The sequence below is a fragment of the Peromyscus californicus genome, unplaced genomic scaffold (genome assembly GCF_007827085.1).
Source record: "Peromyscus californicus insignis strain IS unplaced genomic scaffold, ASM782708v3 Scaffold_20__1_contigs__length_68692818, whole genome shotgun sequence".
Lineage (NCBI taxonomy): Eukaryota > Metazoa > Chordata > Mammalia > Rodentia > Cricetidae > Peromyscus > Peromyscus californicus.
The window spans coordinates 4,857,986-4,881,940 of record NW_026294503.1 but is presented as its reverse complement, the minus strand read 5'-3'; the positions used below and the strand labels follow the sequence as shown (position 1 = coordinate 4,881,940).

Here is a 23,955-nt window from a genome sequence, read left to right as displayed (position 1 = left end):
GATTAAAGACGTGCGCCACCACCGCCCGGCCTGTATCAGTTCTTACTGCATCACCATAAACAATCAGATGAAGTAACCTGACAAGTTGGTTGGTTTGTGTGGTTAGCTAGAGCACTGGGCGTAAATATGTCTGAAACCTTCTGTCTGAATTGGAATTGGTGCCATTTGTAAAGAAGCAGGCATCCATCTCTCTCCTACGGAAGTGCCTCAGGCCGGAGTGGAGCAGGTAAAGAGAGTCACACAGGAAATACAGAAAAGCTAGGAGACAAACTCATTGATAAACAGAGATTTAAAACCTCCACTAATTTATAACCCAAAAGTACAAGGGCAGCGCTACACTTCAAAAAAACGTGGCTCTTCTTTACATGAGCTAGAGAAACTAACTCTATGTCACAGAAATAATCCAAACCTCATTTCAGTCCTGAATTACAAACAGCCCCCATTAAATTAATTTATATGTATTCATTGTCATTTATGGAATGCAGGCGGCAATGCCCCTGTCTCAGCCTCCAAAGTGATAAAATTATAGGTAAGAGATACCAAACCTGGCTCAGATCACATTTTCAGCCAAAATGGAACAAAAGGAGATAAAACTTCCATATTAAACAATTTTTTTTTTTTGGTTTGTCTTGGTTTTGGGGTTTTGGTAGGGTTTTTTGTTTTGTTTTTGTTTTTGTTTTTGAGACACGGTTTCTCTGTGTCTCCCTGGCTGTCCTGGAACTTGCTTTATAGACCAGCCTAACCTCAAACTCACAGAGATCCTTCTGCTTCTGCCTCCTCAGTGCTGGGGTTAAAGGTGTGCATCATCATACCCAGCACAAAATTTTCATATTAAAGGACTTCCACGATCCCAACAAAGTAGAACCGTTGGGGAAATTCAAGCTGTTGTCTCATCCTTAAATGGCTGCCACCTTTTGAGAGTGTTCACATGGTACTTGGAACTCATGCACATATGATTAAACTCTTAACCTGGGATTTAAGATTTTTTAAAAGAAAAACAAATGCCATCCCAGGTATTCTTCCCAGACACCCCTGTCTGGAATGGAGACCCCTGGGAGAAATTTCTCTGCTTGTCATCCCTTCAGGAAGCTCCATAGAGCCGTTTCTGGTCGTAGTTGGTTTCCTTGGCGGTGCTGGGGATGGAGCCCAGAGCTCACACAGACTGGGACTAGACAAGCCCAGCCCTATGCTTAGAAGAGTTGGAGTCAGGAAGCTGACACCTGGGCCAGGGCCCCTCCCACCTCAGCTGCCGCCACTTCCTAGCTTCTGAAAGCCAAGTTTTCGTATGTGTACTATTACAATAGTACAGGGGGTGATGTTATTACTATTAAAAAGGGTTGTGGTTAGTTTCAGTAAGTTATTGGATATGCGGTGCCTAGCACAGTCCCTCACACGAGGAAGACACTGTCACTGTGTGACCTGTTGACGCAGCGTGCCCTCCATCCTGGTTCTGGCCACAGGGATGGAGCATGTTAATGTTGCCCACAGTGGACAGTGTCCTGGAACCTTCTGACCTCCAATGGGCTCACCATGCATGGGAGCCTGGCAGACATGTGGTGGGGTCATTGCGCTCTAGACGTGCTATGGTTCCCTACTTCTCAAGCCGAAATGCTTAGTAGGACTCAGCTACGGACAGAACATGGTCCTCTCAGCAGCACGAAGCAGTTTATAGGAAACTGGGAAAATCTGTTCTCCAACACACCAGGAAAGTCCTTCAATCCTTTCTAAAGTCTGCAGTAACTTTCCTTTCAAGAAGAGGTGAGCGAGCTGCCCCCTCCCTGTTGGGAGAGGTAGACATGCCAGGCACTGGCAGGCTCCCAAAACAGACAGTGAGGGGGTCCAGTGTCATTTCCCACGGATGAGATTGATACTCATGACCTGAAATCCCTCCAAGCCACTGCAGGTGGGGATCGGACCTCACCTTGTGAGTCCTGGGTGCGCTGGGGGCTGCAGAAGGCTTTGTAAGGCTTGTAATGGTCCAGGGCGAGGCAGGAAATACTCTCAGCCACCCTGCACCCACAAACACATCCTGATTTACAGATCAACTGAAAACAACCACATAGCCTACCAGCCGTGAGTGAGGTCAGAGGAATTCCTTGGATACAGTGAAAAAGCATGTTCAACCAAGTTGCTCCCCTGGGGTTTATCGGTTACTGATTAAAATGATAAACTGGGAGCCAATAGGTTCTCTTGCACCAAACTGTCTGAGTTATTTATTTTGGAATTTTTTTCCCATGCCATTCCACAAGGACGTGAGGGAGCAGTTCCACCCCTCCAGTCACCCCGTACTTTTATTTTGAGAAATGCGGTCCGTACCCTGACTTTGCTGATGGGGTGTCGGAAGCATTTGTTGTCTCCAGTCTCACTGAGTGTTATGGCATAGAACTGTCCTTTGTTGAGGTAGGTCATGGGGCCCTCCCCCTGCTTCTGACGGAGAGATTTGGTGGCTTCCAGGGTGTACTGAAATGTTCCACTGCGAAGAAAAAAGAAAGAGCAACCAGCTCCCTTGAGCATTCCTACCCCCGAGAAGTTTCACGTCAACAGTATTGTATATGAATACTAACAAATATTTACTATACAGACAACATACAGAATATAGCAGCAGAAATGAGTGCAGACCAAGGGTCAGTGCCGCACAACACACACAGCATTTTTAACCGTGGCTCATAAACCAGATGGTTTAAGTGGGGAGAAAGTCCAGGATGTGCTGGGCAAACTCATGCCCAAGAACCAAGGGCAGATCTTGGGACATCCAGCTTAAGAACAAGTCAAACATCACTGCTTCTCTTCATTTTATGTATCTGCCCAGTTTTCTTTGCATCTGCCACAACTTACTTAAAAATATTTCAAAATATGAAAATTCAAAATAATTCAAACATTCACTACTAAGCATCGAATTCCCTCCCTAACGGGGCTGTTTTCCTCTCATTTTGTTTGTTTGCTTTGCAATAAAGGGAATTAAAGCTACGATGTCACACGTTCCAGGCCAGGGTCCTATCACTGAGCTACATCCTCGGCCCTTTCGTGTTTCGTTTTGAGAACGGGTCTTGCTGCGGCTTACACTTTCCTGGTACGCTTCTCTGGTACGCTTCCCTGGAATTTGGTTGTGACCAGATCTACCTCAAACCTCTAAGCCACTGGCATCATAGGCATGTGCCATAAAAATTGGCCTGTTTCTTGTTTTAAAACCTGCAAAAGGATTCATGGTGAGGCCACTCCACATCAGGGGCTTAGAGGAGATGGCTTGTGACAACTGGTTTACTGCCTGCTTTTGCAAATAAGGTTTTACTGGAACAAGAGTGTCTGATGTTTACTGTCTAGCTCATTGCAGAAAGAGCTGCAGGTTCGAACAGTTTCTCTGATTTTTAAGATCTAATCTATAAAACAAAAAACATTGACTTTTCCTAATTCTGAAGACTGTATCGATTGCTTAAAATTAATATAATAGGGATGAACCATATCTTTCTTTATTTAATTTGTTTTGGTTACACTGTGGGATAAACCACAGAAGGGGACCATTAATAAACTCTGTGCTTTGTGAATCACTGGTCCCTCTCCACTGGGTTAAGAACTTGAGCCCACTTACCCCTCAGTCTCCAAAAGGCTTGGAGCAAAGATCACTCAAACGTGACCTCACTTACAGGATTGGCATGAACTCTGCTTTCTCTGTTAGATACTTTGAAATGTTTTATTTATATCACTTAAGATTTTTTTTTAAATCTTTTTATTTGATAAAAATCTGAGGTTGGAGCTGGAGAGATGGTTCAGTGGTTAGGAGCACTACTCTTCTAGAGAACCCAGGTTTGGTTCCCAGCACTCATGACAGCTTACAACCATCTGTAACTCCAGTTCCAGGCAATGGAACGCCCTCTTCTGGCTCTATGGGAACCAGGTACACATGTGGTACACAGTCATATATGCAGACAAAACACCTCACACAGAAAATAATAGAATAAAAAATGTAAAAGGCTATCGGTTACAAGCCTCCCCTGGGGACCTACCTTGTTGTCTGGTCATACATATACTCTTCAGCACCAACAGAAGCACTCCGAAATTTCTGAAAATTTTAAATTGTAGAATTAAAAAAATAGGCTGAGAATGCATATAAACATTAAAAAAAAAAAACAAATGTAAATAATAATATAGTGGTAACCATTTCCTGTTCCCATTTCATCATCTCCTGGGGAGGGGAAAATGTTTCGGATGCTGTGTCTTCAAACATATAAACCATGTCTTCAATTTTATATTGTCTCTAACACTTCATTCCAAATATTACAAATTCAAAATTAATGGAAGACCAATTGCAGAGACAAAATGACAGAGCGAAAGGCACATTAATGCAGGGGTTAGAAGCATAGTTCTAGGGTAGGACCACCAAGGTTCAAGTTTAGCTCATTTACCTGACACTCATATAGAACTGTATGGTATTTTCTCTGTTAAACGCTACTCATAAGCTGCGATGAGGCCAGCCTGGTTAAGAGAGTGAGTTCCAGTTCAAGCATGATGGGTAGAGCATGAACATTTTATATGTGTATTAAATCCTAGTAAATAGTAACATATTGGCTGTACCCTCTCTTAGCAGATGTTTCTAGAGTAGATTTTGGGAGGAGGCTCTAAGGTTAGTAATTCGAGTAATCCATGGAGTCTGCTTAAAGGGTAAAGGAATTTATTAGGGAAGAAACTTCACTACAGCACAGATTTATCGTAGGGTCCTGGAAGGCCCAGTTACAATCCCACACTGCTCTTCTGCCTCGTCTGTCTCAGCATCCAAACCCACGAGGGAGAGATCTACCAAAGTGTGTGCATCTCAGGTCTTAAGGGTAGCCCCAAGCCACGCCCCAGGGGCAGGTACTTCAAGGTCATAGGCAGGTAGGGCAGTTACCTGCTATATCTCTATGGGTGGTGCTTCAAGGTCATGGATAGAACAGCTACCCACTACAGGTTAGTGTTACACAAACAGCAGTCTGGGTCGTGGTGTGTGTGTGTATGTTGCTACCTTGAGACAGTTTCAGTTTTTAATGCCAGGCTAAGTGAGATAGCTCAGCATGTGAAGGTTCTTGCCCCCAAGCCTGAGGACCTGACTTTGATACCCAGAACCCACATAGGGGAAGGAGAAGACTGACGTCTTTACGTTTTCCTCTGACCTCCCCACATGCCGAGGCCCATGCTCACACACAAGAACACACACACACACACACACACACACTCTTGACCTATAAAGCTAATAGAATATTGGTGAAAGGGCATACACACACGTTGTCCACACGTGCGTATACATCTGGTCCTCCCTCCCTGACTCTTTGAGTTGTCTCTGGAACCCCTCCTTCCTCTCACCTCCATTCTTTGTCCAGTACTTCAAGAGCTGCCAGCCCCCACCCACCGTGTCCAGAATTCAGCATGCTCTTACTCTGCAGTTTCTATTGACATATTTACAATTCTTCTTATCTAGTCTTATTCCTCAGACCCAAGAAGACAGTCTTCCCTCAAAGTTTAACCGCCCACACGAACCCATGCACACTGCACAAGTGTTGGTTGACTGAGTAATCATGACAGGGAATCAAATGCATTGGTTTGTGTTTCTTTGGCAATCAGTCAATCTGCAAACTCTTCAGTGAGAATTTTCTAGAGCTTCACCATCTGCTTGGCACCAGAAGAAACACAGAAATTATAAAAGATACCGTCTTGGCCTCAAAAAAAAAATTGGTTGAGAGGAATAAATTTACATAAGAAGCAACAACAAAGTAAACTAAACTACAGCAAACAACTGGGCATGAAGTCCGTGCTGAATCACTTATTCATTCATGTATCCTAGAGGAAGTGCATAGTGTGGGCACTATCAGGAAGAAACAGGAAGTCTGTGGAGATTCCATCATCTGTGGGCTTTGGTTGACAAAAGGAGCTGAGAAAGTAGTAATTCAGGTAAAAGGGGGCCACCCTGAGTCAAGGAAAGAAAGGCAAGGGATACAGTCACGGAGCACCCATAGAGCCAAGGACACAGCCATGGACAAATTAAGAAGGAAGGACCTCATGGTCTAGATCCTCACAGTCCACCGCAGTAGCCGCTAGCCATATGTGCTATGCAAACCTAAGTTGTTGAAGACTTGACTGCTCACTTACTCAGCCAGCTAGCCACTAAGTTGTTAAATCTGGCTATCAGCTCATCCCATTGGAAGGCATAAAAGGACATGTTCATTGTTACAAAAGTTCTGTTCGGCTGAGCTGGTCTATGGTTAAGAATTAGGAAATTTTGAAGTAGGACAGTTCCATGATGCTTTCAAAGGCATTTGAGGAAATGGCTTTGGATAGGAAGGATGATTTCCAAGGTCTGTGTTCAAGGACTCTGCAACAATTCCAGCAACCCTGGGGAGTCAGGCCTGTATGCATTAGAGCATGGCGTGTATGAATCTCTCCACACCACCAAGCTTGGCAGCCTAAGGATGGGACGGGACTCGGAACACACTGGACTTGTGAAGCCCGTGATTCTACTCTCCCATAAAAGATACCGTCTTGGCCTCAAAAAAAAAATTGGTTGAGAGGAATAAATTTACATAAGAAGCAACAACAAAGTAAACTAAACTACAGCAAACAAATGTGATACAGCTAAACAAAGCTGTGTCTTTCCTCATTCAACACTGGTTTCAGCTTTACCACTTTTTTTGTTGTTTTTGTTTTTCGAGACAGAGTTTTTCTGTGTAGCTTTGCACCTGTCCTGGATCTCACTCTGTAGACCAGGCTGGCCTCGAACTCACAAAGATCATATGTGAGAACATATGATACTGTGAGAACTTATTCTCTCAAACACTGTCAATAAATGCAGGCCAAACCAGAATTCTGCTCCAGTTCATAAATGTATATGTGCAACAAAAAAAATTAATTAAATAAATAAATAAGTAAATAAATAAAAAGCTGATGCCAAGTGTGTGACTGTCTTTCTTCAATGTTAATTTTTCTTTAATTCTATTATGTTATTTTTATAATCTTTTTTTAAAAACTAAGTAGATTAGAAAACATCACAATTAGCTAGGTGGTAGTGGTACATGCTTTTAATCCCAGCACTTGGGAGGCAGAGGCAAGCCTGGTCTACAAAGCAAGTTCCAGGACAGGTTCCAAAGCTTACAAAGAAATTCTGTCTCAAAAAACCAAATAAATAAATAAATAAATAATTAGAACCAGATGCTTCATTAGGGCTTTCTGACCACAGCTGTCGGGGTCCTCCACTCCACGCAAACCTTTTAGTATTACTTACACTGTGATAAAAAAGCCAATAGACACAGCATCATGCAAAACATCTACAGATTTCTTATTCACTTGGACTCGGCAAAGAAGGTATGATACTGTGTGTACAAACCACACGTAAGGACCGGCCCCATCTCTGGCCAACTCAAAACAAACAAGGTTATTAGGGGAGATTTTTTGCTTCATAACACTTTGTCAGGGCATTTTTTTCACCATGCTGGCTTTGCTTATATATTATGGTTTCCAATTTGATGTTTTTATGGTGTGTGTGTGTATGTGTGTGTATGTGTACGTGTGTGTGTGTGTGTGTGTGTGTGTGTGTGTGTGTGTGTGTGTGTGTGTGTGTGTATGTGGGTGCGTGCACTCTCTTCTGCTTTTTCTTTGGATTTTTTTCCCTGTTTATGTGCTTTTTTTCTGTTCTGCTTTGTTTTATTTGTCCATTTGCTTTCTAAAGAGAAAAAAGTCATGGAGTTGAATGGATAGGGAGGTGAGGAAGATCTGGGAGATGAGGTGGGGGAACCGTGGTTAGAACACATTCTATGAAAAAGATGTATTTTCAATTAACAGGTGTGATAACATATATTAGATCCTTACCAGCATATTTAAAATAAGTATTAGCATTTTAGTTTTGTTCTTGAGGAGAGAGGCAAAGAGAAGACATCTGCTAAGAACATACCACAAGAAGACAAGAATTCTTTACCTGTGAGGAAATGTGATACAGCTAAACAAAGCTGTGTCTTTCCTCATTCAACACTGGTTTCAGCTTTACCACTTTTTTTGTTGTTTTTGTTTTTCGAGACAGAGTTTTTCTGTGTAGCTTTGCACCTGTCCTGGATCTCACTCTGTAGACCAGGCTGGCCTCGAACTCACAAAGATCTGCCTGGCTCTGCCTCCCGAGTGCTGGGATTAAAGGTGTGCGCCACCACCACCCAGCTCAGCTTTACCATTCTTTCAATCATCTGCCCAATTATGCTGAAAATTTTCTTCACACCAGCTGATAAACCACATGTGATAATTACTATATTAAACAAGACCAGAGCGGGTCCCATTTTCATGAATGTTTTTAGTCTAGTAGGGGAGAGCATTCATCACACTCATGAATAAAAAAATTCAAGGCTAGGATGTCTGTCCTTTGACGGTAGCTCACTCACTCACCATGTGTAGGGCCAAGTTCAATCCCCATTACAAACTGTGCTACCGATGTGCTAGAGCACATGTGTTCCATGAGGGCATGTCACAACCAAGGAGAACCCATACCACTTCCTGACTGCTACACACAACAGCGATGTTTCCAGTGTGACACAGACAAGATTAACAGAGAGGCACCATCCTCCCCTGAACTCCACGTTCACAATGACAGCTACCAAAGCGAGCAGCAGTTCCTCTGAGTAACTGTAGCTTTCTGAGCAAAGACACCCTTGGCCGGCCATGTCGGAATCATGCACCTCCAGAACAATGGTTACAGAGGTCCCCAGGTTTACATTACACAAGATCCGACTCAAACTGCTCCCTTGCCTTGTACTCTCTCATTTGTCAATGAATGTTGTCAACTCAGCCAGTCTCAGACATTCTGGGGTTTGCTGGAAAGAAATACTAGTCTTTAGATAAGTTTTCCTTAATCACATTTTCCTGGTGAACGACTTCACACTCATGCTTACAACCACCTGGCAAGGAGAAGGGCAACGATCACAGATCCATAGATCTATGATCTATGTCACAGATCATAGATTCATAGATCATTCAACTCACGTCACCTCAGTGGAAAAACGTCTGCAAAGCAAACCCTGATTTTCCGAGACAGAACAGCTGACGAGTGAGCAGGACTTCCCTTTCACATCCAGCAAGTTTACTAACTCAAGGACTCCAAAAAAGCCCCAAGTACAAGCTTCCTTCACAACTTTCTCTATCTACATCACACACATATCTGATAACATGTCCCTCAAATAGTGTGACAGCCCCCTGGTCCACATCCACACACTCTTCTGTGACTTACATATCTCTGCACCAATGGCAATCCACACACGAAAAATCACGGACTTCCACGGGGCTGAGTGAGGCTTCAGCTAGGTGCTGTTCTGTAACAGCACCCTGAGTACTAGGGGGCAAGTCAAGTAGTCAACAGTATCAGACTGCAAGATCCCTACTCAGATTAAAACTCCAAAAGGTTGGTGTTGATCTTAAGTGATGTCACATAAACTGACTGGCATATATTTTCCCCCTTTTTATTACAAGGTCATTAAGTCTAGTTGTAAAACTTCCAAATTCAAGGAAACATGATAGTCCCTTGGGGTAGAGAATTGCTTAGCTCTGACTGTATCCCCCTAACCCCCCCTACCCCCCGAGTTCAGAGAATGTGACAGGCACTCATAAGCACCCGGTGGCAGCCATGGCAGGGTTGCTAGTGTCCCTTTGAGAGTGACTGCTGCTGGCCAACCTGTTGCGCCTCTGGTCCCTACCTGAAAGATAAGCCATATCTACTGGGATAGATAAGGAACATTCAGATTTTAAACAAACACTGGGTGGGTCATTATCTTATGCAATAGAATTAATAAGAATCTTAAAGTGACACTCTTCCCCGAGGAGACAGGTGAGTAACAGTTTGCCTACTGGCTACGATGACCAGTCCTCCTCACTAAAAAACACAGGCGACAATCATGAAATGGTTGTCACTTAGAATGCTGCTGCTGCTGCTGGGGTGTGACTGTGTCCCTTAAAATTCCTGTGTAAGAACTTGATCCCCAACAGTGTTAGGAGATGGGTCGTATAAACCGGCCTCCAGTACTGAGCGTGAGCTCGTTACTGCAAGGGTGGAGCTGTCGTGAAAGCTAATTTGTCATCTATACACGTGTGTAGCCTTTCACCCTCCTGCCGTGAAACAGCCGTCATCAGAGGTGGCTCACGGCTCTTCGGTGTCTCTGTCCCAATGGCACTGAACAGGAAGCCCGATGAGGGCACTTGGCACGGCGCCAGTGTCCCTGCCTCTCTTGAGGAAAGCAGCAGTCCCTCCACACCCCACTTTATAGGCCTGGAAACGCCCGTGCCATTCACTCGTCATCGGGGAATGCTCCCCCATGACAAAGCACGTGCTCACTGCAGGCTCTAGGTCAAGAACCAGAGAGGTGGCCCCCAACGATATCCTCTGTGGCAGGTAAGTGGACACAAGAATGTCTTTTCAAAATTAATAAATGGTGCTGGAACAACTAGGTATCAGGATACACAGGGGACCCCCAGCCTTGCTTCGCACCATGTCTAAAATGGGCCACAGATGGCTCAGCAGGTGGGGTCTGACAAGTGAGTTCAGTCTCCAAGATCCACATGGTAGAAAGAAAAAGTAACTCTCAAAAGCTGTCCTCTGACCTCCATCTGCCTGTGCACACACAATAAACACACACCAAAAATAATAATTAGGCCAGGCAGAGGTGGCGAATGCCTTTAATCCCAGCATTCGGGAGGCCAAAGCAGGCGAATCTCTGGGTTTGAAGCCAGCCTGGTCTACAGAGCGAGTTCCAGGATGGCCAGAGTTACACAGAGAAACTCTGTCTCAGAAAACCTGATGATGATGATGATGATGATGATGATGGTGATGACAGTGATAAATGCAAATTCAGAACCAGGTGCATTGTCCCAGCTTTTAGTCCCAGCGCTTGAGAGGCAGAGACAGGTGAATATCTCTGCAAGTTTGAGGACAGTCTGGTCTACATATTGGGTTCCAGGACAACCAGGGCTGCATAGACCCTGTCTCCAAAAGATAGAAAATAAATACATTTAGAAAAAAACTACAAAATTATTTTTTAAGTGGATCAGAAACCTACATCTAAGGGGGAAAAGTACCAGCTATACAGAAACACACACGAGAAAATTGTCGAGATGTTGGTTTAGACACACACATGAGAAAATTGTCGAGACATTGGTTTAGACACGCATGAGGAAATTAAGACATTAATTAGTTTAGACACATGAGGAAACTGTTGAGACATTGATTTAGACATACACATGAGAAAATTGTTGAGACATTGGTTTAGACACACATATATGCACATATGACATTGTTAAGACATTGGGTTAGAAAAAGACATCTTAACATTTAAAAGCATAAACTATAAGACAAATTTAACAAGATAAAGTGATCTGATTACGTAAAGATACAAAGACCCTGGGCTTAAAAGCACATAGATGATAAAAGCTTATATCCATTCCCCTTACCTAAAGATCTCTTTATAACTTAATAAAAGAAACTGCCAAAGACTTGAACAGACACTCCACATAAGATAAAAGGAAAGGCAAACAATTACATGAGACAATACTCAAACTCAGGAGACATCATAGAAATGCAGGCTGAAAACAGAATGGCCACCACCGAATTATCACTAACATAGCTGAAGTTGGGCAGACTAGTCATGTTGGCATGTGGTATGGAGAACAGGAATACTCTTACATCACTGATTGGAATAAAAATAACTCACAAATGCTATACTTTATTTATGTGCCTGATAAAGCACACGTATACCTCATAATCCAGCAGTTGATCCCAGCCCTAGGCACCCACAAGAAATGAAAGACTACACCTGCTAAAACATACACCTGTCTGTTCAGCAAAACATTAATCATGCTAACCCCCAACTGGAAACAACCAAATACCAACCAACTAATGGATTGGTAAGCAAACTGTGATATACACTCACCTTGGGATCATCGATTTAAAAACACAAACTGTTTGCATATAAACAAAAATAAATAAATCCAAAAAATATGCTAAATGAAAGAAGACAATATAAAAGAATATATTGTATTCAACTTACATGAAGTTTTAAAGGAAGTAACGTTACAGTGACAGAGGCTGATTAGTGATTGCCAAGAGCCAAGAGAAAGAATACTTCAAGATCAGAGAGGTCCATTTTGAGGTAAGAACTTTCTAGATTGTGGTTCTGACGTTGACTACCCAGTTGTATATAGTTACTAAAATTCTACATTATGCAATTAGAACTTGTGAATCTAAACATGTAGATAAACAAAAACGGTTGCACTGTGAGTACGAGCCTGAGAAGACTAGGATCTCTCCATTTGTTACAAAGTACACACACATAAAGACACTGGATTGACGATGCCACTACCTGGGGCATTCAGTCTGACAAAAGCTGCAAAGAGCTACAGTGTTTAAAAATAACAACGGGCATGCAACACTTTTAGCCACTACCATTTGGAAAGTGTCAAAGAGATGAAGATGATAACTACGAAGCAGTTAAGTGGAACTTGACCTAAGTTTCTCCTAACCCCTCAGAAATATTTAAGACTTAAACCAAAACAAAACATAACCTAAGAGACAAGACAGAAATATAACTCCACATATTTAAAAATACCAAATTACCAGCAAACGCATTAAAAATAACAAGAGTAGATAAACTCTCAGTTTAATCCCCTGAGTGGAAGACGGAGAGCGCTGTGTTCGGGACTCACCTCCGAGGCCCCGTCTTTGAAGCTCTCACTGTAAGTGCTGTCGGGGGTGCTGCGCTGGTCGTCCTTGAGATAGGAGCTGTGGCTGGCTATGGAGGGCAGGTCGTACTGAGTCTGCTCAAAGATGACCACGCGCTGCTCCTCGCCGTCTGCGCGGGGATAGTGCACCGGGGGCGCCATGAACACGGGCGTGAAGTCCTCGGCTTTCACCACGGTGATGCCCGACACCGGGATGACGGCCGGGCTCTCGGTGATGGACACGCTGTACTGCTCGCGCTTCGAATTCTCCACGTGGTCTTGACTGAGGCAGAGGTTCACCGGGACAGTCTTCAGGACCTGCACTCGGTTCTCGCCTCCGCTCAAAGTGCTCTGGGCTTCACTGGTGCCGAGACAGTTTCTGTGTGTTCAGAGTCGGGACATGACAGAATTAGAATTCATCTCCACTTTAAAACCCTGATAAAGCAACCGTGGCGGGCAGCCATCCTGCTAAACCGTGAGGGGAAGGGCTGATAGGAACTTGGCAATGGGATGTGGATCTTTGTGTCATTAGAACTAAGAGCGCTAAGTATGTAACCCCTGGGTGGCACAGAGTGAGGTCTCACAACCTTCTATAAAACACACACCCCACTTTGGAAAAAAAAATAATAATAAGGGAGTAATGACGGCCCTAAATCTTACCACGTCTTGACATCTAACTTTCAGCTCTGCAGAATCAGAGAGCTGGGAGACTGAATATCAGAATGGGCGGCAAGGCACACCAAGGCGTGATCCCTTACTGACAAGGGAAATTTATCATCGCGGCAGAAGCAAGCACAGGAGCAAGAAGGGTGGAAGGAGCGGTCTAGAGTAAAAGCAGCTTTTAAAGCCTAACTAGCAGCCCTGCATGGTGGCACATGCCGTTAACACCAGTGTTCAGGAGGCAGAGGCAGGTGGAAGTTCCAGGCCAGCCTGGTCTACATAGCAAGTTCCAGGCCAGCCAGGGTTACACAGTGAAACACCGTCTTGAATAAATAAATAAAATCTGAACATCCAACCACAATAGGTAGATGTTATATGATATTATTTGGACCTTAACTTGAACAATCAAAATGATAAGTATGAAGTTTTGTGACTTTTGAGGCAGTGACTTTAACTGTGAATTTGGCAATATTTAATATTGCTAATGTAGTTGTTAAGATTTTGTTTCTAATAAACTTTATTTATTTCTTTATAATAAAATGTCCCGCCGGGCAGTGGTGGTGCACGCCTTTAATCCCAGCAATAGCAGAGCCAGGCAGATCTCTGTGAGTTCAAGGCCAGCCTGGGCTACAGAGTGAGTTCCAGGAAAGGTGCAAAGCTACACAGAGAGACCCTGTCTCAAAAATAACCAAAAAAAAAGTCCCTAGTTTTCAGAGATACAAATCAGAAGTAAAGGTGAAATGATTTGATGGTGGGATTTGACGGGGTTTGAGGAGAACATGGCGGATGACAGGACAAACGCAAAGCCTGTCATTGCTGCCCTGCCCGGTGGGATGGACTGGTGCGCTGCCCCGTGGGATGGACTGGTGTGCTGCCTGCCCCGTGGGATGGACTGGTGTGCTGCCCCGTGGGATGGACTGGTGTGCTGCCTGCCCCGTGGGATGGACTGGTGTGCTGCCCCGTGGGATGGACTGGTGTGCTGCCTGCCCCGTGGGATGGATTGGTGTGCTGCCTGCCCCGTGGGATGGACTGGTGTGCTGCCTGCCCCATGGGATGGACTGGTGTGCTGCCTGCCCCGTGGGATGGGGGCGGGGCTCCTTGCTCCATCCTCTGCTCTGTGTATGAATGACACTCTCAAATGGAGATCCCTGTGGCAGCTCGTGCTTGCAATACCAGCAACTGGGAGACTAAGGGAGGAGTACTCAAGCTTGAAGCCAGCCTGGGCTACGTACTGAGTTCCAGGCCAACCTGTGCTATCAAGTGAAACCTTGTCTCAACCAGAGAGAGGGAAGATACAGCCATGGTAATTTGAAGGGTTGACAGGAAGGATATTTTTCACTATTTATGAAACAAAATAAGAAATTATCATTATAATATTTTCATCAGCTAAGAAATAACAGTCCATGGATATCCCAGTATTTAATTACTTTAGGGGTTTAAGGAAACGCTGAAGTACAATGGGATCATTGACCATCGCTGTGGTATGGAGAAAGAAAGCAGTTTAGAAAGTTAAGTTTGGGCAGAATATAATGAAATACTTTCATTTATATTAAAGAATTTGGGTAGAGATCAGGAATAAAGAGGAATGTGAGATTGCTGTAGATATTAAAAAGCGATCTTGCTAACAAAGGCCCACTGCTCAGCTAAGCTGGGGAAGGAGCGTTTGTGAATGGTTCTCTGGAACAGAGAAGAGAAAGTGCAAGTTTTTATTGAGCCTCGTCTTTGTTCATTGTGAATCTGAGTTACTTTTATCCAGCATGTCCTGTCTGGAGTTCACTGGCATATTGTATTGAGAGAAAAAAATAAACGTTTGAATAAAATTGGTTTTCTCAAGAATCAAGCTTTCCCAGTTTCTCTTCATAAAGGAGATGAATAGTCTCTGCGCTTACCTACCAGGCAAGAGTTGGTGATTTTAGCTTTGATTTTTTTTCAGATATAATTTCACAGTGAAGCTTCAGAAAGAATGACTCTACGTAAGCAAGGGCAACAGAAAGACACCTGACGATCTGTCTGAGGTTATCACAGATCTGCAGCACTGACTCTAAAAATTAACACCCCAAGGAATAAAGCCTACAGGTCTGCAAACGCAGGACTGTAAGCAGTGAGCTGTTCTCATGGTTAAACAACAGAGTGGTCACATAGAAGACACAGTAAAGATTCAGACATTATGTTTAATGTGACTCCAGTGAGCCAAATGATGCCAGAATTCAGACCACCCATTTGCACCAGTATTTCATAAAGGCCCTGTTCTGAATATTTCATTATAAAATCTGTGTTAAAAAAACAAACAGGAAAAAAAAAAACTGTGTTGCCATAACACGACCGCCTTAGTGGATCCAAGCAAGACGAATATGATGAATGAATACCCTTGGGCATTCCTTTATCTCTTTAGCTGTAATCTAGAACTTCACTAATCCATTTCACCCAGGACCATCAATATTTGTGGATAGCACACTGCAGGCTGGCTGTAAATGGGTTCGTCTACCAGAATAGCAAACACGGCAATAACCCATTAGCCACCCGCGACCCTTTACAGACAATACTACTGGCTTTGTCAAAATATTCAAATTTCTCTTCAGTTTATTTCAGGCCAGATTTATTTTTCTACTTATTACAAAAACATGAATTTTAACCAAGAAGCACAAGTCAAAACATCTTTCAGTGTTCCTATTATCAAGAAAGTAAGCAAGCTAAAGAGCTGTATAAATCTAGTCGAATTGTTAATCTAAAAACTGCATAGATCCCTTTTGGCCTCAGCGGCAGAAACAAGATGATTAAAGGAACATAGTCCTTTGGAAAGTGTCACAATAAGGCGCACACGCTGTGCCACCGATGTGCTCTGAAGTCAGCCTGTGGCAAAGGTGGCTGCCCTGCCAAGGGCAAGAGGAGTGTAACAGGAGTGCCCAGGCTAAGAGACGAGCGGTACCGGGACTGGGCAGATGAGGCACCTGAAAACTGTCTATGGAAGATTCAGACATGGAGTCCGTGAAGGGACAACATCTAAAACTCAGGGCAGCTGTGGCAGCATCCAGTTATTCTTGAGGATTTCAACTAGTCATAAAATAAATATTCTGGTTTCAAAAAAAAAAAAATAATCATAGATTCACTATATGGTGAACTACACTTCTAGAATAGTGTTAACTTTAGGACTTAATGCCACAGAATTTCAAAAAAAAAAAAAACCTCCCAAATGGGTAATTAGAATAAAGTGAGAATCTCCGACAGGAGTCCCTCTCCATCCCACTGCAGGACAGCCTGCATGGGTGATTTTGGGGGCAACAGCTGAGCATTTCAGTCCCTTCTGGTCCCCTCTTTTTCTTCACCTAATCCTATCCAGAAGAGAAAGGCCCCTACAGTCACTCCAGACTGCCACAGCAAGTGTGAAAGCCTGCCAAGACCGACTGGGGGAGCCATCTAAGTCACCACTGAAAGGTGACAATCTACACAAGCCAAGTGACATCCTCCATCTGGCTTCATCAGAAAGCAGGTTGTGATGGCCCCTCCCCTTTTAATCTCGGTTCATCTAGTCTTCTTGTTACCCAGCTTCTTAGCTCCTCCAGATGACATACCACCTCCTAACATCTGGATGGTGCTGGCAGCTGCTCAGAGTCTCTACCTCTCTGGGCTCAGTAATTGCTTTTCCCTCACCAAGAGGAATCCTTGAAGTGTCTCATTCCGTTAAGGGCCAGACTGCAGGAAAGAGTGTAGGACTGAGCGGAAAACTGTCTTCAGCAGCAGGCTCTTACTGCCAATCACCTCGAGTTCCTGACCTTTAACCTCCTCATCAGCTTTTCGACTGAGGGAACTTGCTGATGACCCTCTGGATGCACACGCAAAAATGTGTTTGGTTTTCCTAGCAAGAGATCAAGTTTTGGTCCAGACTCCTAAAAGACAGAAGAAGCAAGGCTTTTGACCCTACCTCTTCTGGAAAACAAACTTCCAGCTCAAGTTATAGTTGTAATCTAATTTCATGTGTATGAATATTTTGCCTACGTGCATCTACATGACCTACTTACATGTCTGGGACCCACAGAGATCAGAAGAGGGTAACAGATCCCCTGAAACTGCCATTAGGAAGATTGTGAACCACTATGTGGGTGCTAGGAATCAAACCCAGGTCCTGAGCAAGAGCAGTAAGTGCTCGCTGAGCCTCTCCACAGGCCATTGGTGGTGGGGGTGGGAGGGTAGGTTGTGACACAGAGTCTCTCTATGTATCCCTGGCTGTCTTAGAACTCAATATGGCCTCAAATTCAGAGATCCACCTGCCTCTGCTTCCCAAGCACTGGGATCAAAGGCATGTGCCATTGTGCCTGGCTTTCTTTTTTAAAAAGTATAGACAAGAAGTTATTTCCAGGGGCAAACCTATCTCCTTACATGTATCATACCTTTTATCCTGGTCTTCTTGGTTGTCACTCACTTTGCTCACAGACAGAAGTCTCTTGTCTCGGGGAACCTGGAAATCAGCAGGGAACCATCAGACTTACTGACACCACACAGACAAAGAAACCAAATGGAACTTTCTCTCTGAAGAAGTAGAAGGTTATTGTTGGGAAATGGTTAAGAGTGAGTAGCCTGAGGGGAAGTGGAGACAAAGGGGTGACCAGTACAGATTCATGCTAACCATGAATCAGCTGACCCAGGAGACACGGGATCCTAAGTGTCCCAGCCTTAGGAACGGGTGAGGCAGAGAGCCGTTTGTATGGGGTGAAGATGGGCATGGAAGAGAGTAGCCTATTGAAGAACATGGAGTGAGCTTCCTGCCTGAAGCTGGACACCAGGTGCTGACCAGGGCTTGGGGAGGCTCCTGGGCTGGGATCTGACAGTTCAGCTAGTCTGGCAATGAGTATCTAATAGGAGTACTCCCTAACCACTGCCGGGGAAGCATGCATCCGGTCTTTCCAACCATCTCATTCCTAAGCACGATGCCAACACATCACCTGACGCATTACTGAGAAGTACTCTGAGAGAAGGGAGTCTCCAGCACCTCCAGACATGTGAATAAACAGGTGCCTTGGATTTGGTTGCATTGGTAGATTGCTTGCATTTGCCTTTGGACTTGCTCATTTGTCTGTGGCTAACCTTGAAGAGGTTCTTCTTAGCCAATAGCATCGCTGTTGAGATAAACACACATTGATGGGAAGCATCCTCCTACTAGACTCCTCGAGGAATTCCTATGGTTTCCACTCAGCCAAGTACATCCACAAGCCGAGATGGTTGAACAAGAGGGTGGCAAAAGTGGTCCAGATTGTGGAAACCTAGAGTTAGACGACCGTGCAAGTCTAAGCCAAACTCGGTCCAATGTTCCCCATCTGTAAACTGGACCTCCTGATACTTCTCAGCTCAGGTCTGTGGTGGATTCGGGGCTTAGGAGTGGGTGGTGCTTCACCCAGACAAACCACCTGTGAGGGCTCCATTCATCTCCCACCGCAGGGGTCAGCTCACTTGTTGCCTCTCTCCCTGGATGATGTCCTCTGCCATGTCACCATGCCTCGAGAAGGCCCTGGCCAGTAGCCAGTGCTGTATTCTTAGAAGTCCCACCCTCCAGAGTCATGAGCAAACCAAACTTCTATGCTCTATAAATTATCTGGGGTATTCAGAGACAGCAAATGAACTCAGACATAAGTTAAAGCATCTTTTAAGTATTCATCTAATTTAATCTGCTGTTTCCAGACATGTCTAAACTGCATGGAAAGGCCATACTTAACTTTGGAGGTACCATTGTAAAGTCGCTTAAATTGAATAGACAGACACATGATTGTGAGTGCCTAACATGTGAGAGATGGAATAAATTTAGGGTCTTTTAAAGTATTGTTTAATTGGTAAACAGTATTAAATTTAAATGCATACTTTTAAAAATTGAACCACTTTCAAATGACCTCGAAGAACAGTACTTTTTAAATTGCAGACTTTACAATGTAAGGGATTGCAGGAAATACAAACTGTTGGGAACCTTGGGTAAATCTCACTCGGCTGTCCCAGCTACAAAATGCACAGGCCAACAGGGTTCGCTGCAGCAGCCCTGCGAGGAGATCTAGCAGCACAGGTGAAACCCTGAAATGTGGGAAGTCTCAGCTGAGTCTATGGCTCCACCAGCCCCTGGGGACCTGCTTTGTTCATGCCTCACAAATTCTCCCCTGAGAGAGCCCGATGAGGTCCCTGGTGGACAAAAACACCATGTCACATTTACAGAAAGCCTATGAAAATGGAACAGCAAATGTCAGAATACTTTCACTTCCAAAGTTTATAGTTTACACAAAGAGAATAATTCTATTTCATCAACAGGTGCATCTTTCCTCACAGGACAGTTACCTCTGTCATAACTCCAGCACCATAAGCTACGAGTGTGCAGAGAATCGAGAAGCCTCAGCATGAGCATTTCAACAAACTGCTCAAATGAGATAAAACTAGCTCTAGCCGGCGGTGGTGGTACACGCTTTAATCTCAGGCAGAGACAGGAGGGTCTCTGTTGATTTGAAGGCAGCCTGGTCTACAAAGTGAACTCCAGGACAGCCAAGGCTATGTAGAGGGACCTTGCCTCAAAAAATAAATAAAAAATTAAAAAAAACCAAAAGACTAGTTTTTTTTCTTAGGCACTAAAATGTTTCAAACAAAAAGACAGTAAATCTTGCACGAAATGTAAGGGACCATAACTCTGGGAGTCCTAAGGAGACAGTCATTTAACAAAGAAAAGGATGTGGATTTGGGTATAAGGTCAGTTTTGTGTAAACTCTCTACCCTGCATCTCAGAATATTTACAGATAGATTTGGGCTTGAATCATGACTTTTGCATATCTACAAGAGGAGATAACACACCTAGTATCACATTTTCCAACATCCAGCTATCCTTATTCAGTTATTCAGTTATCTTCTGACCCTGTGGTAATGTGAGAGCCAAAGTTACATTTTAAGTTTTAATTACTATGCCTAAGAGATCCAGGAAACAAAAATGCCTCTGATCTGCAAGCCGCCTGTCCAAGGACAGTTAGTTCCTGAAATGCTGGAGGCCATTGTTTATGGGAGATAACAAGCCATATATTTTCAACTCTGCTAAACAAATGTGACCCAACTACATTGAATGTGCTTGATTACATGTGAGAGGGAGGTACGTGGGCAAGAAATATGTCAGGATGTATGCTTGTCCCTGATTGGATATAGGCAAAAGGTACGTCAGGATGTATGCTTGTCCCTGATTGGACCTCATGGGAAATGTGGTGAATTATGGGTTTTGCCTTTTCAAGTCCCTGCAAACCCTGACTCAGGGCCATTTCCTGGAAACCAGGTATGGATCTGACCAGAGCCCATCCACCTGGCCAGTATTTAATTACAGTTTGTTTTAAATTTGGCTTTAAACTATGGTAGTGGTCTTATCTCTACCAGTGAGATTACCAGTAAACCAAGTATGCTCCTTTGTAGATTAACTACTAATTACTTGTGTCTCAAGTTAGCTTCTCTTTTTTACTAACACAAACCAAACATGCCACCAAATACAGGTATTTGAAATTATGTCCATTTCTCAACAACAAAAATATCTATTTTAAAGAATAAAACAGTAAGGCAAGGGAGACAGTATAGAGGGTAAGAGTGAAGCTCCAGCCTTGTGACTGGAGTGAGATCCCAAACCCACATGAAAGGCTGGCTGCAGCAGCACACATCTGTAATCCAGCATTCTCACTGTGAATTCGGAGGTGGAGCCAGGCTAAGCAGCCAGAAACTCAGAGGCCAGCTGGCCTGGTGTATGCCACAGAGCACCATGAGCAGGAGACCTCCCCCTTCTCTCTCTCAAACACACACTAAATAAGTTTACTAAAGTAAAAAATAATAATAATAATAATAAATTTCTTTAAAGCCTTTTAAAACTGTTAATTGTCATACTGGTCATAAAAGTCAGAAGAAGAAACTATCTTCACCTGAATACTTAAAACAGGAACATTTGAATGATGTGACAATAATTTTTTTAATTGTTAAAACTGTCAAATGTTGACTATTTTTCTGCAAAAAGGGGTGATCGCTTATCCATTTCTCTCTGAGCAACAGACTGAAAACAGAAAGAATGCCTGGGGTCCCCGGGATGGTCGAGCTGCGAAATGACGCAGTCTAATGTAATGAGTTCTCTGCCTCCAGCATTCTCTGTAAACTTCAGCGTGCTCTCATTCCAGAAGATTTCAGAGCTGCTCCTGCGTTTTTATTTTCCTCCCCTCTCCCCAAAATAGGATTTCGCTGTGTAGCTCTGGCCGAGCTGGGATTCTATATGCAAACCAGGCTGGCCTTGAACTCAGATCAGCTTGCCTCTGCCTCGGAGTGTTGGGATTAAAGGTGAGCCAATCATGCCTGGCTCTATTCTTGAGTTTTTCAAATGCACTATTCAGTCAAAAAAGATGAAGAAAAAAATCACAAACAGAAAATAGGAAAACAAAGCCACCAAAATCCACTTTGAGATTCAGCTTCTTTTCTACAGGTGTAAGGTCCACCCTTCACTGCGTCCTCCCGCCCAGAGCCCACGTCCCCCAGGGTTAAGGCCCTTCACTGCGTCCTCCCGCCCAGAGCCCACGTCCCCCAGGGTTAAGGCCCTTCACTGCGTCCTCCCGCCCAGAGCCCACGTCCCCCAGGGTTAAGACCCTTCACTGCGTCCTCCCGCCCAGAGCCCACGTCCCCCAGGGTTAAGGCCCTTCACTGCGTCCTCCCGCCCAGAGCCCACGTCCCCCAGGGTTAAGACCCTTCACTGCGTCCTCCCGCCCAGAGCCCACGTCCCCCAGGGTTAAGGCCCTTCCTGATACGTCATGAGTCACACTGGCATTGAAACCTTCAAGAACAGGCTATTGGTACCTGCCAACACATCCTTTCTGGCTAAGAGGGGGGAAGCCAGGCTAGACCAGCACAAGTACCAGTGAGGGAGAGAGGCGGCTCAGAGGTTAAGAGCACTGGCTGCTCTTCCAGAGGACCCGGGTTCAATTCCCAGCAGCCACATGGCAGCTCACAACTGTTTGTGACTCCAGTTCCAGGGAACCTGACACCTTCACACCAATGCACACAAAATAAAGTTTAAAAAATAAATAAATAAGTAAAGTGCCAGTGAGATAACCTAGCACTTCCTAACAATAAATGAGTATTCATTTGAGATAAGAATGTCCCCAGCTAAAATGCAATGATGGGCCTACATGTACATCCCTCATGCCTGTCCCTCACACCTTGCTCTGTCTTAGGTGAGGCAAAAGGAAGCAGAGACCCAAGGTCAAATTATTCTTCCTGGTGGTTTTGTCCAAAGCTGATTCCCCACAATGGACGGAGAATGAGAGCTTCACGATGCCCTACTGGCAAGAAGGCATTCCCACCATGCTGACAACTCCCAGCTCAGCTGAAGGTAGCTCCAGCCAGAGCAGCAATAATGCTCCTTCTTTGCTAAATGTGACACTTGTTGACCTTTTACACAGTTCTCGGAGGGCAGGTCTCGGAGGGCAGGTCCTAACTCTTCACACTAGTGTCTCTTGTTTAACTTCCTGAGGCACTCTTACTCTAAAAACAATGTCTAAGCAGCATTTCTTCTAAGGTTACATTCGCTTTTAAGGACTTTTTCAAATGAACACAAATGGAGACAGTCAGGGCTGGAACTGCTGACAGTCCCTCAGTAACGCACCCACTGGATGATCCAGAAAACAGAGACATCTTCAATAAGAAGGTTTCTTATTAAACTGAAAAACCTGGAGACAAGTCAACGCTGGCACTGAATAATAACTAACCATGACATAGCCACAAAAATGGAGCCATAATGATAGAAGAGAAATAAGTAATAATACTCCAGCTCCAGGGGGCCTGACCCCCTCCTCTGGCTTCTCCAGACACACATACCCCCCCCCCACACACACACACAAATACATATATCGATAAATATTTTTTTAAAGAAATAAGTACCCCCTAATTTAAACTTCTGAGTGGGAATAAAGTTGGGTTTCATCAAGTGGGGGTTCGGGGACACAAAAAGCAGAACTCCGCCCAAGTCCACTGGCCTAAACAAAGAGCCTGTCCCACCTTGCCAGGCCTGAAAGGAGGGCCTGGAGGCAGGGGGGAGGAGGCTGGTCCGGGACCCACCTTGTAGTAGTCATAGAGAAGGCCAAGGGCGGCAGCACTGTCCTCATCACCATTAATGCTCATCATCGCCTTGGTGGCCGCAGTCAGGGGGTTCTCCAGGTAGGACTTCCAGGCTTCATCCTCACTGGTGTAGGCTCTTCGGGTATTGAAGGGAGGGTCACTGGGCATGGGCACTAAGGCCACTAGTCTTTTATTACTGTAAGAACAAGAAAAGCATAGGCTCATTATCAGGTAACTTTCCATTTTCCCTCCGATACTACACACAGCATACAGTTACACTGATTTGTATTCCTCTACAGAAAGACAGCTTAAGCCGGGCAGTGGTGGGGTACGCCTTTAATCCCAGCACTCGGGAGGCAGAGGCAGGCGGATCTCTGTGAGTTCGAGGCCAGCCTGGTCTACAAAGTGAGTTCCAGGAAAAGGGCAAAGCTACACAGAGAAACTCTGTCTGGGGGGGGGGGGGGGGGGGGGGGGGGGGGTAGAGACAGCCAGCTTAAAGCTGAAAGG

At 44.5% G+C, this 23,955-nt stretch overlaps 1 protein-coding gene and 1 pseudogene across 1 annotated transcript in view; one reads left to right on the top strand and one right to left on the bottom strand.

Moving 5' to 3' along the window:
* Grhl2 (grainyhead like transcription factor 2) overlaps positions 1–23,640 on the bottom strand; it is a 101,399-nt gene extending 77,759 nt beyond the window's left edge. Inside the window, exons 1-5 of the mRNA XM_052747401.1 lie at positions 23,449–23,640; positions 17,751–17,818; positions 12,691–13,084; positions 4,002–4,057; positions 2,317–2,473 (exon numbers count right to left, since the gene is read on the bottom strand). Coding sequence (XP_052603361.1) covers positions 2,317–2,473; positions 4,002–4,057; positions 12,691–13,084; positions 17,751–17,818; positions 23,449–23,616 — 843 coding nt within the window. The 5' untranslated portion in view covers positions 23,617–23,640. The remainder of the gene's footprint in view (positions 1–2,316; positions 2,474–4,001; positions 4,058–12,690; positions 13,085–17,750; positions 17,819–23,448) is intronic.
* On the top strand, positions 16,136–16,407 carry LOC128116206 (60S ribosomal protein L37-like; annotated as a pseudogene).
* Positions 23,641–23,955: the final 315 nt, after the last annotated feature.